This window comes from Carica papaya, chromosome 5 (genome assembly GCF_054855325.1).
Source record: "Carica papaya isolate Zhongbai chromosome 5, ASM5485532v1, whole genome shotgun sequence".
Lineage (NCBI taxonomy): Eukaryota > Viridiplantae > Streptophyta > Magnoliopsida > Brassicales > Caricaceae > Carica > Carica papaya.
In genome coordinates, this window is record NC_142313.1 from 44,236,227 (window position 1) to 44,256,011 (window position 19,785).

General features: G+C 33.8%; 1 protein-coding gene across 2 annotated transcripts; it reads right to left on the minus strand.

Annotated features, from left to right (window-relative positions):
• Positions 1–1,172: 1,172 nt before the first annotated feature.
• DGS1 (dgd1 suppressor 1) lies at positions 1,173–19,689 on the minus strand. 2 transcript variants are annotated; one of them, XM_022045447.2, is made up of 14 exons: positions 19,346–19,689; positions 18,762–18,876; positions 18,449–18,652; positions 16,642–16,779; positions 16,285–16,446; positions 15,953–16,147; positions 11,803–11,903; positions 9,562–9,651; positions 8,599–8,671; positions 8,488–8,516; positions 8,276–8,399; positions 2,887–2,997; positions 2,046–2,146; positions 1,173–1,601 (listed from the first exon to the last, which is right to left on the minus strand). In XM_022045447.2, exons 1-14 carry the CDS (start codon positions 19,573–19,575, stop codon positions 1,487–1,489), a joined length of 1,788 nt encoding a protein of 595 aa, XP_021901139.1. In that variant the 5' UTR covers positions 19,576–19,689; the 3' UTR covers positions 1,173–1,486. The 2 variants fall into 2 exon arrangements, with proteins under 2 accessions (XP_021901139.1, XP_088075315.1); XM_088219189.1 differs by lacking the exons at positions 1,173–1,601; positions 2,046–2,146; positions 2,887–2,997 and adding an exon at positions 3,033–3,288.
• Positions 19,690–19,785: the final 96 nt, after the last annotated feature.

Sequence of the window (19,785 nt, forward strand, 5' to 3'; positions counted from 1 at the left end):
TTAAAATAATATAAAAATAGATATAAAATATGCTGCGAATATATTAATTCTGGTATCCGTCATGATTATCTCACTAAATTTAATATTATTAATTTAAATAAAATATCAAATCAAATAATAATAATAATAATTAATATTAAATGTTTTAATTAAAACACAATTATATATATTTTCTTAAAATAAAAAAATGGAAATATAATTAAAAATAAAAAAAAATAAGAAATTAAAAATGAAAAATTAAACAAGTGGGCGAGAAGGCACATTATCGTGTGTGTGTGTGTGTGTCCCGCTGTGCTTGGATGTACGTTGAGTTTGATTTTGCAGAATTTATATATATTATATATATATATATATAAAGGCTCTGCATGCTTTTTTTTTTTTTCTTTAAAAAATGTTTTTCTAATCATACTAATTAGGTTTCTGAGTTTAATTATGAATTTTAATACTTACTACTGCATGCATATTTTCCTAATTATACTTAAAATAAGACTATCTTATAGTGTTAAATTCGTAATTTTAGTATGATGTATGCAAATTCTACAGTTCAAAATTCCCATAATTTTTTTCTAAAAAAAAATCTACCAAAGAATAATAAATATTTATTTTAATAAAATTAAATTAATATAATTCAATTTTAATAAAAAATTAAGCACATATTATAAAATAACCCGTTATTCGGTAGTGTCTATTTCTCATATGATATCATATGTTCGGAGTTCAATCACCTCTACTCGAACCGAAAAACAAAAATTGTCAAAAACAATCTGCAAAATAAATGGAACATCATTTACTTTTTATTTCATTAATTATTTTTTTTTGTTAGAAAATTGATATTTTTTTTTTATTTATAAAAAATTATAAGTTCAAATTAGAATACATATTTTGTACTCTACATTTTGTACGTCATTATTAGAAAGTTTTGACTAAATAATGATAATTTTCTTCGTCTATAAAAAATTATAAATTTAAATCAGATTATGCATTTCGTGTTATACGTGTTATATGATTAGTCTATATGGGGCACCTGATTAGAATATAAAAATTTTTGGTAGACGAGATTTTCTATTCCGTGAACACGTGAAAGGCAAATTTGATATGATTAATCTATATGCGGCACCTAATTAATGAGTACAAGAATTTTTCGATAGACAAGATTTTTTAATCCTTGAACATGTGAAAGGCAAATTTGATATGATTGTCTACTCAACTATACTGTACATACAGTAATATGAAACAAGTCCCTCGGACCAAATTCATTCCATGAACATGTCAAAAGCAAATTTGATGTGATTATTTGTTTACTCAGCTATGCTGTACGTACAGTGATATGAAACAAGTCCCTTGGACCAAGGCCTTCATAACTTCAAAAAGATATTCAATGGCCTTTCCAAAATTTTTATCATACGGCCAATTTGGGAGGGCAGGCAAAGTAGGGTAGCGAAACTCACCAGGAAAAAAGGCAAGGAAAGAAAGATAACAGCTACTGCTATTTCAATGGAGGAAGCAAACTTGCATACATCCTCTCCATGCGAGATGTTACAATGAGCTTAGAAGCAGTTGGCAAGCCAGGCTTCCCTAACTCAATTATATCCTGTTTCAAACTGTTGATATATGATACTGATTAGCTCCTTCTGGAAATAATATACATAAACACAAATATACATGCATGTGCTAGAAAGATAAGCAGAAATGAAAGACTGAAAAGTAGAAATATGTAATGATATTTGACCAAGAACTAAAACTTTCATATGTAAGTACCAGAAAAGTCCCTTATACTTTAACCCTTGTATCAAATTATTTGTCATATGTTTGCAAGAGGGTAAGAGAAAATCATGAAATGACAAAATGATTTGAAGTTTTTAATCATATCCTTACAGTAAAGTTTATTCTAATTCTTCTTTTGTATCGTTGCGGTATCAGATCCTTTTCTTTAAATTTTTGCGTATGGTATTATTTGATACATCTTGTGAATTCAAAATGCAAATATTTTCTTATATTGACCTAAATTTTAATCAACAGTGTACTTTAAATAGATTAAGACTTACTATTGCCATTCTCCAGTTTCATTTGCTTGTCTCTCAGCGGCATGATATAAACGATCAAGAGCATAAATCATCAATCCATATATGCACTGTGCATCTTTTTCCTGAAAGGAAAAATAGAAAGAAAATTATTGTCCTAGTCTAAGTCAGAAAGACTACCAACATGCTTTTGAAGCAAACAGGAGAGCAATGCAGAATGCTTTTACTCTCCATTTCTTCAAATTGTTCCTGAATTACCACAGTACATTGTCTTTTTTTACTTGACAGGCTGCAAAGAAGAACCTCTTATTGTGTTTGGTGTCTTAATCATCTCCCCATAGCTTACGGCTATGTTTGGAATAAATGCATTCCACAAAAACTGAGAAATTTATTTGAAAAATCTACATTTAATTCACATTCTAAACATATGGATTGGTAAATAAAATCCATGAAAAAAAATATAAGTTAGCAAAATTCACACTTTATCTAGAATGTATTTGTCTCAAACATTGTGTAAAAGCCCTTTCACTTTCTAATTGGGACACCCAACATCACTCCATAAGCTTGTCACCAAATCCAACTTTCCTGTCACCTCATTTACTTGCAATTTCCAACTCTCTTCCCTTACATCTTCCACCTTGCTTCCTCTGCCATTCCCTACCCAAGCTATTCAATGAACTTCCAGAGACAATTAAATCTTTCCTCTACATTTCCTCTCCACTTCTAGTTCGTCATTTTCATCCAGGATAATCTATGTAACTAATTAATTAATCAATGAGAATGCAATAAACCTGCAATGTCTACTTCGGTGAAGAGAAAATTAAATTAAAGAATAAAGATCCATGTGCTAATTTAGGCTTCTTACCCGCCCTTGGTCAGCATAAGTTTGGTACTGCATAATCCTCTTCTCGACCTCCACAATGAGAAGCCTGCGCTGAAGCCGGGCAGTTCTTCCTCTTCCTTCAGCTTTAGAATCCTGATTTTACCAATAGAAATTGCTTAAGGAAAATTTTGCAGGACATATTACTTACCCAATTCTGTAACATATGTTTGCTTTCAATAGAAGGTACTATAAAATACTAGACCAAAATCCATTCTCATGCGTCTTTTTTATTAGAATGCTCCAAGAAATGCTACTTCTGTTTTGGAATTCACATTCCTTAAGACTTTCATATCCAGGCTTGGATCATGCCTATCTGTTGACTGCTGAGAACAATTCCAGATTCTATTTTGTAGATGTTCTCTATTTGTCTGGAATCCCTAACACCTAGCAACAAATTATTATAGTTTCATACCAACATAGTTTCCTATCATGGAAATCATGTATAAATACATTTAAATCAGTACAGTAATAATCTATTGAAAAAATAAAGTTAAAATGTTTGAATTACAGTCAACAGAATAATTCCAGATTCTATTTTGCAGATGTTCTCTATTTGTTTGGAATCCCCAACATCTAGCAACACATTATTATATTTTCATACTTATATAGTTTTCTACCACGGAAATCATGTATGAATACATGAACATTTACATCATTACAGCAATAATAAATTGAAAAAATAAAGTTAAAATGTTTCATTTATGCTTTAATATTGAGAAAAAATAAAATTGAAGTGTTTCAATTGAAGAAAGCTATGAACTGAAGCAATGCTATGAACTCCTTCAAACACAAGTAATATTTATAATACCCTATCCTCCAAAAACCACGATGGGAAGATTAGTATGCTCACTGTCTATTTTGATGAATACTAACAGCAATGAATTATATGGAAGAAATGAAGAAGCTCAAGAAGTCTCTAGCTCAAGAATTTGAGATCAAATATTTGAGTAAATTGTATTACCTCCTTGACATTGAGGTTTTCAAATTGGAAAAATAAATTTTCATTTTTGATCGTAAAGACAGTATGTACTCCTTGAAGAAACCATGATACTAGGTTGTAAACCAACAGATTCTCCTATTGAGACAAATCATAAACTAGAAGGTGGAATTAGTATACCAGTTGAGACTGTAAGTATCAGAAATTGGTTAGACAAATGATTCAGTTAGGAACAATGTAGTTCCTTACCCATGATTTATTAAAGAAGGAACAAAATTAATAATCTTCTATAGCTGCTTATATCTGTGTGTAAATCTTTTGTATATGGGTGGTGCCCTTTTGGCACCAACACATTAATATTACTTTATACTTTTATTTAGAAAAAAAAAAAAAACTGCTTAAACATCCGTGTGCATTAGTGGTAATGTTTTTGTATAATAATCATAAGTGTATTTAAACAAGTGGAAGTGTGTATAAGAGTAAGAAAGAAGTCTATTTTTAAGACGACGGTAGTTTAAATAATTCTAAAAATTTTAATTCCAGTTGAACATCTCTTCTTTGTACATATCCTTCCGCTGTGGGAACAGGACAGCATTATGTATGCAATTTGACGTTAATGGAGAGTGTATTCCTCTTCTAGAGATCACAGGGTTCTCTCCATTTAATGAGTCCTACGTATTTTCCTTGAGTTCTAAAGATAGATAAAGGTAGAAAATCAATGAAACATGACATAAATATTTGCACACTCATCAAAAGAATAGGGAGCAGGAGAATCAAAATTGGAATTTCTGGTTGGCCGGTTGGAAGAATTGTCAGCCAGAACAATCCACAAGGTTGTGGGAGAAGGGTGTAGTCAGACAGAATCTATTAGACATTCTGGGAATGGGGGCACAATAGAGGAACTAACCCGAGAGGGAGAAAACCTGTGTGCACTGACCCCACCTCGTGTTTCTTTATTCGAATAGAACTCTTTGACTACTTCCCAGATTTCGAGTGTCATCCCGTACAACAAGAATTTCTTACTGATATCATTTGTTATGGAGTTAATCAGCTACGACATGATTCGATTATTCTCTGTCTTCCAAGTTCAGAACTTTGGATCTTTAGCGCTCAGTTGGTTGACTTCTCTTATGAGGTATTCTTTCCTCCCTCTTCTGCCAATACATCTTGATCAGTTGAGACAATTGAATATAGTTGTTTTTGTTTAGCTTGCTATTGGTGATTAGAATTTGAGTTGCTCCCAATTCGGATTGTTTGTCATAAATAATTCTATTAGATTGAGATGTAACTTCAGAGAGATTATTAGTTTTTGCCGTAATTATTCCATATCCGGTCATTGGCAAGAGAGAAAAAAAAAATTAGGTTTCACAGATCCTATTTTAGTACCATAAAAGTTCGTAATTAAATTTTTTATTTTCTAAATTTTTATTCATGATATTTAATTTATAACAATTGTACATATATATATATATATATTAGAAAAAGTTTTAGTAGAAAACTAAATAAAACTCGGTCTCATAAAAAGAAAAGAACTTTAGTCATGAAAGTCAATTATAATTCTATTTTATAAAGAGATCTCTCTAAAGTTACCAATTTATATAGGAATTAAACTCCTACAAGAAGTCGAATTCCTATAATATTTATATTGTAACATGTGCCCCCAGATGCAAGTCAGTTAGCTGAAAATGTGGATCAAGCACAAGTTTATCCTACTTTATGTTGAATTTAATTACTTAAAAATAGGATGGTGGCTAGGATTCAAATATTTTAGTCTCTATTTTAAACATGTACATTTTAAAAGAAAAAATAATTTTATTTCTCACCTTTTATGTTATTATACTTATGGTATCTATAAAATTTCTATTTACTGATAAGAAAATTTTTATTCTATTAAACTTCTAATTATATGAGATTATTACTCTCATAAAATCCTAATTATATAATATCAACTAATTAAATAATAAATACTAACTAATTAAATAATTAACTAATAAAATATGGTAGTTAGCAAGTCTCCCTCAAGTTGGTGCAGGGATGTCTCTCATGCCCAACTTGCATACCAAGTTCTGAAGAGTCATCCTACAGTTTACCAATGTCAATTCTCTTCCTCATTCGAAAATTTTGATTTTCCTAGATTTGTTGCACCTATACTTGATGAAGAATTAAACTGAGATGAATCTCCTCATTTGAAAAGATTTCAACTGTTGATGTATCAGGTGTTTCACTTCTCTCAACCAAATTTTCTTGAGCTCTCGTAGGTCTATCACTCCTTCTTTCACGACCTCTAGTTGGTTTCCATGCAATTTCCATCAAGTTTTCTTAGTGTGTTTTGACTTGCCACAATAGTCACACTTCTGTAGATTTTTGAACTGTTCAGGTTGAGTAACTAATCAAGTTTTCTCAACTGGTGTTATGTAAAGCATGATATTTCTTTCACTTTCTTTTTACTAGACATACAATATGCATGTTGTAATGAGGGAAGATGATCCTTACCCAGTACTTGGTCCTATATCTGATCATATTCGATGTTCAGACCAGTTAAAAAATTATTAATCTGCTATTGTTCTATTAATTTTTGAAATTTAACTGCATTTTCAGGACAATCTGTCTGAAATTCTTGATAGTAATCTAGCTTCTGTCATAATCCACTCAATTCTGAAAAATATTGAGAAATAGTCATATCTCTTTGTTTCGTGTCATGAAGCTTATTCTGGAGTTCATAAATTTAAACATCATTACCCACTTGTGAGTATGTGAGAGATGTTGCATTCCATATTTTTGTTGCAGTATCGAGTAACAAATATGTCCGTGCAATATAAGGTTGCATGGAATTGATAAGTTAAAAAATTATCAAAGAGTTTTCTGAGTCCCATTTGTTATATTCCAAATCACCTACATTTGATTTCTTCATATCACCTGTGATATACTCCTGCAATCTTCCAACTTTGATAAACAATAAACAAGATCTTTATCAAATAAAATAATTAATTTCATCAAATTTTACGGGAGTGATTTGTAATTAGGGGTTATCCGAATAAGAAACCATCACTTTTTTCGCTTATGTCATTTTAGAGTACTAGAAACACGGAAAAATAATACTCAATAATGAAGAACAGACTTTCTAATCAGCAATAAAAGACGCTTAAAAGTGTTGCAAACTAGAACCAGATGTATTAGGTAGCAGCTCAACGCAATTCAGCTCTAAAACGGCTCGGACTTGACTCAAAAAAGGGCTCGACCTCGACTCAAAAACGAGTCGGCTCAAAAAATGGCTCGACTCAAAAACGGCTTGGTTTGGCACAAATGGCTTGGCTCGACTCGGCTCGAGCTTCGGCTTCCTTGGCTCAAGCAAATCTATAGCACACGACGCAGCCAGAAAAAGTAAAACATATCGTATATGCGATCTTGCGAAGGCATAGCAGCCAACGCGTCTGTGAAGTGAAACAGATCGCGGCCAGAAAAGCTTCCCGTGTGCGGCTTTACGCACGGCAGAAGAAGAAGGCAGTGTGTCTGTGCATCTGTGCGTTTGTGCAACCCAGATGGCCAGAGCTCGAGTTTGTGCGACGCGGAAGGCTAGGGAGTCGCGGCCAGCAGCTTTGTGCTCAGATCGCGGCAGCGGCACGGTGAGGTGGATTTGATACGTGCGAAAGGAGAACATCAACAACCAGTCGTCCCTGCTCCAGATGCGACCAGACCGCAAAGATCAACTACTTCCTCTCTTCCTCTTATCTGGCTCTCTTCCTCTTATTTGACTCTCTTTCTACTCAACCTATTTTTGTTATTTTAGGGTTTGAAAAAAAATCATGAAATTAAAATCCTTAAATAGTTTTATTTGACTCTGAGGTCATGTAGATTTTAAGAGAAAAAATAATTTTATTTTTCACCTTTAATGTTGTTACATTTAACGTATTTATAAAATTCATATTCTACTGATAGGGAAGTTCTTATTCTACTAAACTTCTAATTATATAAAACTATTATTTTTATAAAATCCTAATTATATAATTCCAACTAATTAAATAATAAACTAAAATAATTAAGTAATAAAATATGATAATCAACAAAATACCATGGTAAAATATTAATTATGACCATCTATCTTAAAATGTTTAAGTTGAAAGAAAATATCTATCGCTTTTTTATACATTAACAGCAATGAAGTCTATCCACTCTTTTTACAATATAAGAATGCATGAGGATGAGGCCAACAGCAATTTAAAAGTTAACAACCATTTAATAGAAATAAGAAAACACAAGCATTTTTTTTATGCCCAAGAAACTTTTTTTCCTCAACCACTAGCCATCTAGTGCTGTCAGCTTGCCAAATGCAATGTAGCTGAGGAGTATGTCCACAAATCAAAATTGAATAAACTTTGGCTACCAAAGGTTTAAGATACTTCTTTAACTTACAGGAGTTGGTCTCCCATTTCTTACCTGCTTAAACCATGCACGGACCAACATGACCAGAATAATAAAGAGACTGAATGCTGGCAACGCAGCTAGAATAGCAAAATTGATTTCGTTTGCCCTGAGAATCTGATCAAGTTCAAGCATTGCCCTGTCCAAAAAAAAAAAAGCGGTTTGAAACAACATCACATTCAAATGCAGTTCAGTTAACTATCCAAAGTAACACTTCTTCAACTCACATTTCGATATCCAATTTTAGCTTTTGAACCTGTAAGCCAAATGATTATCACATAATCAGCAACTTTGATAAAAGAAATAAAGAAATAAAAACATAACGTAGCACGTAATACCTGGATGAGCAAAGCACGAGCAAGCTCTCCACTTAGAAGATTATGAATAGGATGAACCATCTCCTTTTCATACCTATACTCAACAGCCGATCAATTGCGATCTTTTCAGGTATAAATTGAGGAAAGTAGCAATTATCATATAAATCAAACAGTGAGAACTGTATGTCAAAATAGTAACAGCAAGATATATCTGATATCTATAACTTTTAAAGTAAATTTTGGTACTAATACTAATCAATAAAAAAAATGCTGAAAACTTCCAAATGTTTATTGATGTAGAACAAATTAGGGTTAATATGCTCACTTGAGAATTTGATAAAAATCTAGATGTAACACTTAGAATTCTTAGGGATCACGCCTAAGATTTGATTCAATAATACAATCAAGTATTGAGAAATTCTTAAATTATTTCGTTAAATAAATCTTAAAAGAGATTACAAAGACAGTAATCCTTTCTCACATAGGATTAAACTGAAAAAATAATAATGCTAACAAGATTAAAAATACTGGTCCAAATAAAGATAGAAAAATGAAACACAAAAAAGCTGGAAAATATAAAAATAAGTTGAACAATATTATTCTTAGATGGTAGATTATCATTATGCCTATGCGCCACTATTTATGCAGAGAATTAATTCTATTTAGAGCAAAGTAGAGTCCTCACCAACTCATTTTTCCTCTCTTCCGTTACATACAAAGAAGGCCAAGCTATCTTTAATCAACACAAAAATCAATTACAAGTTTCAACAGCTTTGTTTCATTTATTTCTCAGTCACCATCACTACACATACCACTCCTTCCGCACACATATGATACTCCCAATACCTACATAGTTAATAGACCAATGTTTTTTCTTCTTGAAGACATTATATCAAGCCTTTCCAAATAAACAAGTATGTGGCAAAACCAACATCACAGTGTAAAACACCATTGGTTAAATAACTAGTGATATGGGTATCGCACCTGGCCATAACTATTTCAAGCATTTCTTGATCTGATGCATTCTCAAGGAAACGTGGCCCCATTGTCTGCTCACTGAAAGCCCGCAACATTCTGTTTGACAATAAAATAAAATGTATGCCAAAAAAGATCAAGTTAAATGAAAGAGAAATTTTTTGCCAAATCAGAGACATCTATATCCCGTTCCATCATTCATCAGTTATTTACAATTTATTATGAAACAGGACATCCTTCAAAAACAGCCAAAAGAATTGTAGGATGCAGAAGAAGTTTGTTGGCTAAAAGTTCCACTAATGCTGATTCTTTAAAGAAAACCAGCCACTCAATATGTCATTGCTGCATTAAAGGTAGTCCCTTGAGTTTTCTTCTTTCCAATGAAATTAATAAGGGGACACAGTGAAACCTAATAGGCTACACCTAATCATTCTCAAAACAATATAAATTAAATACACCTAAGAATGGCAAGTCAATTTAGGCTGAATTCGAAAATGCATCAATAAAGCAAGACTTCGGGGTAGCTGTCTCTCTAGAAGGATCAAATTTCTTTCCCTTGACATTGCTAGAAATTAAATAAAAAAAAAAAAAAAAAAGAACCTAGAGGTACTTGTAAAGATAATTTTGTTCTGGAATTGTCACTATATGTAAATCTTCTTTCCCAATTTGTTTAGCAGGTACTTCAGACTGAGCCTGCTTTATTAGGAGAAGAGAGAGGAATGAATTTCTTTTACATAAAAGAATATTATTGAAAAAGGAGAAAGAAATTACAGAATAGATGGTTGTATAAGATATTGTACTGCCAAAAAAAAAAAGAAAACAAAGGAAACAAAAGATAACAAAGAAGATGCAACAAAGGCAAAACCTCTGCAAAGCAGACATGAAAACCCGTGAAGAAACAATGGGCCTCACCCCAAAAAAGAAGCAAGGAAGACCACTCTTTTTGAAAGAATATGAATTGATTGAGATTGCTTTATGAAGATTTTAGCATTCTGCTCAAAACAAAACACCTATTCTCCGCCACAGCACACTATGCCCGTTCGATCTTCCAAAACAACAAAAACATAAAGAAATAAAGATCTTCAAGTCAAGAGGGCATATCCACAAACAACAAGATTAAGTTTCATACTGGATAAGATAGTAGTAGGGTCGGTAAAGTAGTTGAGTAGAATAACAAAGCTACTTATGGGTAAGATTCTTATCCGACAGCATGTTTGGAACAACTGCATGAAAAATTAGTATAACACAAAAGACAACATCATCTCATTTTAATTCATATTAATAATGATGGTAATGGTGGTGGCGATGACACTAATAATCACAGCAATAGTAACAATGATGAAGATGATGGCACCGGTAACAGTGACAGTTACAACAACAATTGTGGCAGCCGCACTAATGACGACAATAGCCACGGTGATGATAACAGCTGCAATAATAATAATTGCACAACAACAACGACAAAAACATTAGTAACAATAATGGTAGCAGAGATGATAGAAGTGATGGTAGGGACCGCGACAGTAACAGCAACAACAAGGGAATGGCAATAGTAGTGATACCGACCGTGGTGAGATGACAATGATGGAGATGGTGGAAAAACATTGACAACAGCAGTAACAGCTGTAGTGAAAATAATGACAGTGATGGTTGTGAGATGGGCCTCTGGTGGAGGTGGCTATGGCAATGGCAATGACAACATAGCATTGGCGGTGGCAACAGTGAGGATGGTGATTATAACAACATTAAGGGTGGTAGGGGCAGCCGAAAATTCAGGTGGTGGTTGTGGTATCTTTTCTAAGGGATAAAAGTTGAAGGAAAAAATAACATTTTAGTCTTTTTGGGGCAATATTTAGGTGGTTAGTGATTACTCGCCTCTCCGACCATAGCCCATAGGATGAATAACACTATCCATTCTAGGTAAGTTATGTCTTATACTACTCATAGAAAACTTCTCTCCCCAATATTAGATAGGATAGGATGAGTAGTTTTACTCACTTTTTACCGTACCTAATCCATCATACCAAACAATAGGGTTCTGCAAGAAAACCCGATAACCGACCCAAACCACAGAACTGAATCGTTCCGATTGTGCATGTGTTGCATAAAAATGTCGGCATGTTATTTACACTCAGATTACACGTCATAAGAGGAAGAGAATGTCCTTCCCATTCAGTAACATGCTCAACAGGATTCCCATGAATTTTAAACCAAAAGTTAATAAGTTGAAAATATCAGCCAGAAACTAACCGGTGCAGTGAATTAACAGTCAACTGTACTTCTTCATTATTCATCACACCTTTGTCCCTCTTCCGGAATGTCTCAAAAAGGTCATCTCTGATGGAAAGGACCTGATTACAAATCAAGTTATTATGCATTACTCCAAAAAGTTTGCAGATTTTCCAACTTAAATCATAAAATTACAAATAATACCAGTAGAAGCGAGACAACAAGTTGCTCTAGAAAGGCATGGCTAGGAACTGGCAAGAAGTCTAAGTAATAAATTATACTCCTATCAGGAAGTAAATCAAAAATGATTTATCAATTAATTGTACATCCTCGATATACACATGGAAGAGCTCCTGAGCACATTATACATAATAAGATAATAACCAAGATGACTGAACATTAAGGGAAAAACTTTATTTTGAACAGTCAAAGCAAGTCAAAATGTTGCATCATGTCAAGTGATCAGGTAGCGATCTTCTTATTTGCTAACAGATGAAAAGTTCCTTACAATTAATTTACATGCCAAATCTAGTTTCCATCGATATCTAAGTGTGATCAACTCTGGAAACTTGATAGAAAAAAAGCATGGTATGACAAAAAATCAAATCAGATTTTATAATTTAGATTGAAAAATAAACTAGTGATGAATTAGGTTGTAAAAATCAATGTGGCTTAGATAATAAGTATTGTTAAGTTTAAGGTGGAGGGGACAGTGGATATTTAGGACTGCGAGCCCATAAGGTTGGTGGATTGTATCTGCAAGCTTATTGCTGAGGTCCTTGCCAAGAGATTAAGTACAGTGATTGGCAAAGTTGTGGAGGAAGTCTAACAAGTTCGTGGAGGGGCGCCAAATTCTTGAAGGTTTTCTCATTGTGAATTAAGTAGTAGATTCCATTAGTAAATTTAGGAAAAGGGTTCTTTTATGCAAGCTAGACATTCAGAGGGCTTATGATAATTTTTCCCAGTCATTCCTGCTATACTAGTTGAGGAGAATGGTTTTGAGCCTACTGCTGCAAAATGATTGAAATATATATTCCTACTAGGGTCTCAGGCTAGAAGATCTTTTGCTTTCTTTTCTATTCATCTTGGTCATGGAGGCTTTTCACATGATGCTTCTTCAAGCCATGGCTCGCAATTTCATTAAATGTTAAGAGCAGAGATTCTAGAAAGAGATCACTCATTTGTTCTACAGACCTAATATCAATTTCTTGATGAATATTAGATGCATTCTTACTTGATTTGAAGCGGTTTTCTAACTCTTGTATTAACTTGGATAAATCAGAATTGGTCTCTTTTAGTGTGATGTGGAGTTGGAGGGATACACTAACACCTTGGAGTGTCAAGTCTTGACCCTCGCTATCTAATATCTTGGCTTACCCTAGGTTCTAAATCCAAAAACATTATTATTTGGGATCCTATTATTAGCAAGATAGAGAAGACATTCTCTTGTTGGAAGATTTACCTTTCTAAAAGTGGTAGGCTTACTCTTACTAAAAGTACTCTCTCCAACCAATCCACCTATTACCTTTTTCTTTTTCCTACGCCTAGTAGTTTTGTTAAGAGGTTAGATAAAATGCAAAGCCAATTCCTTTGTGGAAACACTGAAAAACTGAGATGATACCATCTTGTGGCTTGGGATATTGTGCAAAAAGGCCAATTGCAACGAGTATCTTGGCATAAGATCTTTCTCTATTATGAACAAAGCTTTCGCGGCCAAGTGGCTTCTGAAGTTTATCTTATTGTATAGGGAGGTAATTTTGTCAACTATGAGTTAGATATCCGGGTTTGGAAGTTTACTAAAACTGGCTCGAGTTGTAGTATTAGTCTTTATAAGTGGATTAGCAAGGACTTGAGCTATTTCTTCAACTAAGCTTTTGGGCGAATAGGTGGCGTAGGTGGAGACCATTCGAGGTGAGATTTTGTATATCCTTGCTATTACTGGGATAAGGATGCTACAGTTAGTGACGTTGCAGTCAGAAATGGCACTTTACCTCTAGTGTGGAACATCCAGTCATATGAACCTTCAGTGACTGGGAGATTGATAATATGCCATCCCTTCTGACTTTTCCAAAAACATGGCCTTTTGATCCTGGTGATTGTGGTTCCCTTTGTGGCCTTTCACTAAGAATGGAGTGTTCTCTATGAGATCCTTTTACCATAATCTTTTCTCTGAGAATGAGGTAGCCACAAGATTCTGGTAGAAGCATCTTTGGAAGGAAAAAGTGTCCCTCTCTTTGTCGTTCTTTTTTTGGAAGGTGCTTGGTGCAAAATTCTTACTTCTGATAATTTAAGGAACCGGGGTAGACTCATTGTTAATGGCTGCCTGATGCCTTTGAAAGAGAGTGAATCCCCCAATCATCTCCTCTTCTATTGAGGTTAGAAAGCCATGGGATTTATCCCTTTTCTTTTAGAAGTAAAAAGTGTATTAAAATGGCACCAAGTTATGGGATTTATCTTTATCCTTAACATATTCTAGGTGGAAAGTGGTTTAATTGCAGACAAATTATTATTGGCTTGGGTTGGCACTGTGGTGTGTGTCCAGGAGGAAGGTCATCTCTCTTCCAGTGGCTATATGCAGAACCTTTAGAAGGAAAGGAATAGGAGGGTTCTATATGGCATTAAATCTTCTTTTGCTAGCTTTAAAGATTTGTTTAGTAGTTGGCCTTTGTTTTCGAAGAGTACTTTGAGACCTTATTGACATTTTGTTTTCTTGACCTTATTCAGTTTTTGTAATTGGATGGCACCCCTTAGTCGCCCTTTTAATATATTTCACTCTTTTTTCTTCTTAAAAAAATAATATGTTAAGTAGTTGGAGCATAAATAAAGTAGCAAGGAAACTTCAGATTATTGTTTGGGATGCTCAGTACCAGTTTGTCTTTGTTTTATATGAAGACCATGATACCAACAATTTTTAGATTAGTAAAGGTTCTAATATCAACGGGACACAAATTTTGGAAAGAGAATACATTTTACATAGTGAGAAGTACATAACAAAGATCATTACCTTTTTGAACGGAAGGAATCTTCTGTTTGTCAAAGGGTAAGATCACTTAATATGACTTACATTTGACATGACATTTATCTCCTCTCTATCGTCTATTACTTTTCATTTTCATTTTTCTCAAGCACCATGGGCTTTAAGATCTACAGAAAAACTTGGCAGAATTAATAAAAGAGAAAATTTGGACGTAAAGAACAACCCTAATTATCAAGAAGGCTAAAACCTGAACCTTGTTGTACCTCACAATAAAAAGTTATGAATGTTTCACTGTTATGAATTAAGAAACTTCAAATTACAATTTTCTTTGCTTTATCTCAGCAATATATGCCATCAATAAGCTGTGTGCATGTTCTGCTGCGGCATCCTGTGGCTTATGGGTTGTGGAATGCTATTTTTAGTATGACTGGTATTAGCTGGATGATGGCTGGATCTATTATGGAGGAATTGTAGGCTTGGGAAGGGATTCATTTAGAAAGAAAGTGGAAAAATCTAATTCTTTTATCCTTGTTTTGGATTCTATGGAAGAAGAGAAATTCTAGAGCTTTTGAGGGTAAAGCTAATGATTTGTATAGTTTGAGAGATAGATAGTTGTATTATTTTAGGTTTTTATTATTAAGGCATAACATGATTAGTGATGTGGATTTTTGGCATGTCATTGATTTGCTAACTACATCATAAAATTTTTGTATAGAAGCAGTACCCCCAATTGTTTGGTACCATATTAATAGAATTTCACACTTTTTATTTCAAAAAAAAATAATTCCTGAACATAAAATTTTTGTATAGAAGCAGTACCCCCAATTGTTTGGTACCATGTTAATAGAATTTTACACTTTTTATTTCAAAAAAAAATAATTCCTGAAACATTCAGCTATTCATGAGTCGTAATAATATCTTGAATAGATCTTTTATCGTATTTATAAGGAAATTAATATCAATCTATACCTTAGGAAAATGATCCTAACAAATTATCAACATATGTTCAACTTTGACCATCTGCTTCATTTTTCGTATCCAACAAAACATAAGTCGCAAGCCTCCTAGATTACAACTAAAAGCAAATGACATATTTCTTTAAATCTCTAGTTGCCTAGAAATAAAAACTAAAGAAAAATGGCAAACAACTATAAATTGTTCAAGTTGGAGATCATAAAGCAAGTTCAATTATACCGGCTGCTCCACATGTTCTTCAAAGAAGCTAATTGTTGCTTCCTTGGCTTCACGAATCCAATTGTCAATGTCAGAGCTTCCCATCAAACTACTATGTCGTAGGAGCCACATAGAAACAACTGAGAGTCCAACTGCACCACATGTATAGCGGATCCAACACAAAGTTACTTTCTTTGGTTTTCGGTGCTTCGCAACCTAAGAGAAGGTAAGTAATGCAAGTAGTAAATGCATATCTCAAGATCAATTAATCCTTCAATAAAAAAACTTATCAGAACAGGTCTGTCAATTACTAAAATACTGTTTCAATGCACAGAAGGGGCTGAATCTTTTACCATCAGAGATAAATATGAATCCAGTTTGTGAAGATTTTTGTAAACCACATTAATGGCATCATTGAGTTCACATTCAGTCCACTGAGAACCTTCCTGATTAACTTCTGGCAACTTCTCAAAGAGTAGAGGAAATGAATAGCTACCATCAACAGAAGAATCACTCTGCAATAGTATCAGTGAGTTACAGTGACAAGAATATCCAATCACATGAAGCATTCAAATATCAGTACACGGTATAAATTCGAATTTCTGCAAAGTCATTGTATAGCCAAAATTATTTGATGATAGATGCCAAGTAATCTATAATAGTGGAAAGAAAACCAAATATCAGTACACAGTGTATGCTATTAGAGTTACCCAACGAATTGCATGTAAATGGCCAATTGACGCCTCCAAGTCCAAAAATAAACCATCAATTATAACCAATAATGAAGGAAGTGTTTTCTCTGGATCCTTCACTAACTCTTCCCCGCATCTATCAACTTCCACATAAATCTGGACAAACCATACAAAAAGCACTTCATGATGCGTTAGGAAGCAAGGACTTCATATATAATGTGAACTTTAAGAAACCAACAGGACCCAGATTTTTCCCTCTAAAAATTCATGCAGATGACAAAATGCATAAGTGAGAGAAGAGAGAGAGAATAACTGAAATGTAACTTAAAACTCTCAACCTATCCACTCTAACAGTCAAGTGATTTAAAAAGGACAATCAAGTATGGATGTATTCAAGCATCCCATTAGTACCAAGTTAATCCTGCCTTGCACTTATGAAAATGATAAATGAATCCCCCAATAAATAAGCTTGGTTATCCAACTTTTTTGACATACTAAGTTTCATGCTCACATAAACTTAGCACACTGTTCAAGATGCTATATGCAAGATCCATTTTCCATAGAACATAAGTAGAGATGTGCTTACATGTTATTATCTAATTTCAGCATAAGTCATATAATAGTGCATGACATTTGTCTGCTAGTTTAAGAAACATACTTAAATGGATCTTGTATCGAGTTTGAAGTACTCATGATGGGGTGACTAAGTCAATTAGAAGCCTAACCTACTCTCTCTTACCGAACTCATGTGCTAGTTTAAAAACTAGCTCTGTTTTAGAAGCTGAAAGCTCTATCCCTCTGTGGCATGAAGCTCAACCAAATATTATCTCTGCTTGAGATAGAATTAGTGTTTAAATTAAAACTTAAAGCTCTAAATCTATGATAGAGTTCAACTGAATCCCTTACTCAGAACCTCCCTAATTTTTTGTGCTTTCAGCATAAAGCTTGAGCATCTAAAAGCATAAGCAAAAAGATCAATGAGCATACTAGAGAAGTTGGTATTTTTAGTGGGATTTAAGTGTTCTTTGCTGGGTAAATTGCCTGCCGAGTATTAGGGATATTTTGAATAGAGGTTGGCATACAACAAGATTGTGGAAGAACAACACAAAGCTTTAACAAGCTATATATGTTGCCACCGGGTAATTACATTCTGAGTTTATATCTGATTTGTTTTGTCCCAAACAGTTTCTACGCAATACAGTTTTATCTCTATATTTTGAAAATCTATGCTTGCATTTTTTTAAAGAGAACAGAATATCAGATACATAAAGATTTGTTTATGCTGTTATATCAATTCTGACTATTCTTAGTAATTTGAGCAGTAAGTCAACTGCTTTTAAAAAGTAAATACAGCATTAAAATCACAGCCGAGAAAGTATGTTCCTTCTTTTCAGGGGCGATTTTATAACGTAAACTGTAACTACAACATCTGGTTTTCTCCTTTTGCAAGTCAAATTCTGTCAGCTTCTAAAGATGCAAATGTGAGTACGAACTTTATTTTACCTACACTTAAGGATTTTATGCCATTTATAAAATAAATGAACAATATTCAGACACATAAGTGGAATCTTTCTCCAGCCCTGACACAAAAAATTATGCTACAATATTGCAACTGCTTGACAATAGCAGTAACTTAGAGCCCTCAATTTCAAGAGGAATGCACAAGGCAGTAATATAAGATTGGCAAGGAAGAAAGAATGGAAGCTCTATCCCATGTACAATAATATTCAAATGATATCAGTATATGAGCACAGAAGAAGTTTGATTGGTGATAAAATATAAGACAAATTATCAAATATTCTAATTGATAAAAACAGAGGCAAACCTGAGCCAAAAATGTCGCAAGTGAGCATCTCAAAGCAGCCAAGACAGCTATCCTCTCGGACATGTAAACTGATGCAGATTGGAAAAGATGCTGCATTGGTGAACCCTCAACCACACTTTTGCGGACAAACTTAACTGCCCCATCAACAAAAGCAAATGGCCCTCTCTCGAAAATCATGAAATATGCTCTTCGATAGTCAGTTCCCTAAAATTACAAGGAAAGAGAAATGCCACTCTTAAGAAAGAAATTAATTACTAAAAAGATACATTAACTTTTACCATGTGGCTGAAGACAAAATAGTTGGTCACCTGACCTCAGCTCTAGACTGCCAAAACTGCAAATTCTTCTGGACATTATGCAAATTTAACAACGTCCTCGCCATCATTTCCTCCAAAACATCATACACTCGTGATGACTGCTTCAAAACTCTGTATGTGGTTCACAGAAATTTTAATTTTACTCGACAAAATGCAAAAGTTAAAACTCCCACTAAATTAGATCTCATGAACATGATGCTCTGAATATAACTTTTCGCTAAAATAAATGTTCCGCAAGTAATTTATATAACATTAACCTTTCTTCATATCAAATGCTGCAAAGCAACTAACGCTAGGAAGCATTATCGCATTGTTTAATTTTTGTGACATCATAGATTCAACTAGGGAGATCAAAATGACAAAGCATGAAAACATTCAATCCTCACATACTCCCGAACACAACTAATTGACTTAGTAAAAGCACTGAATCAAAGCGCGAGTACAAATGAATTCAAAATAAGATAAACGGAAACACTAGGAGAACATCGGTCTTGACTAGTTTCCGAGAAAACAAGAGATTATCGTACCATTATCATTCTCAAATTGAGATAGAAATGAAACCGAAGTGAGGAATACGCACACATAAGAGTCCAGCGAGCTGGATGGCAGAGGAAGAGGGAGGTAAGGTCTTCGTTTTCGACGAGCTATTCGGCGATAGAGATTCGAGATTTTCCAGAGAAAATTCAAATCGGAAGAAGGAAGGATCGCGGTGAGCCGGTTCCAAAAGTAACTAGAATATAATGATATTAGGGCTTTGAAGCCCGCCGAAGACGATTGTTCTGGTTCATCTCGTCGAGATTGAACTTCCATTTTTGCTTTCAGTTTTAGAAATTCAAACCAGAGCTCCGCAGGTTACTTCACTTCTGGATCGTCGTCCTCACTGCTGGTGCTGGCGGGTTGGTTAGGGTGGTCCGGCTCAGTTTCTTATTACATAAAGTCTTTTTAGTAATAATTAGAGTTAAAATTTACTCTTAGTAATAATTAGTTATAATTTATTTTTAATAGGATAAAATTAAAAAT

Excerpts from the sequence above, each read along its gene's own strand:
- DGS1 (XM_022045447.2), bottom strand. The coding sequence starts at position 19,575 with ATGGAAGTTCAATCTCGACGAGATGAACCAGAACAATCGTCTTCGGCG. Across the intron at positions 16,780-18,448 it reads TTGCGACATTTTTGGCTCAG|ATTTATGTGGAAGTTGATAG; the intron begins GTTTGCCTCTGT and ends TGGTTTGTCCAG. Across the intron at positions 8,672-9,561 it reads CTTGAAATAGTTATGGCCAG|GTATGAAAAGGAGATGGTTC; the intron begins GTGCGATACCCA and ends TGTTGAGTATAG.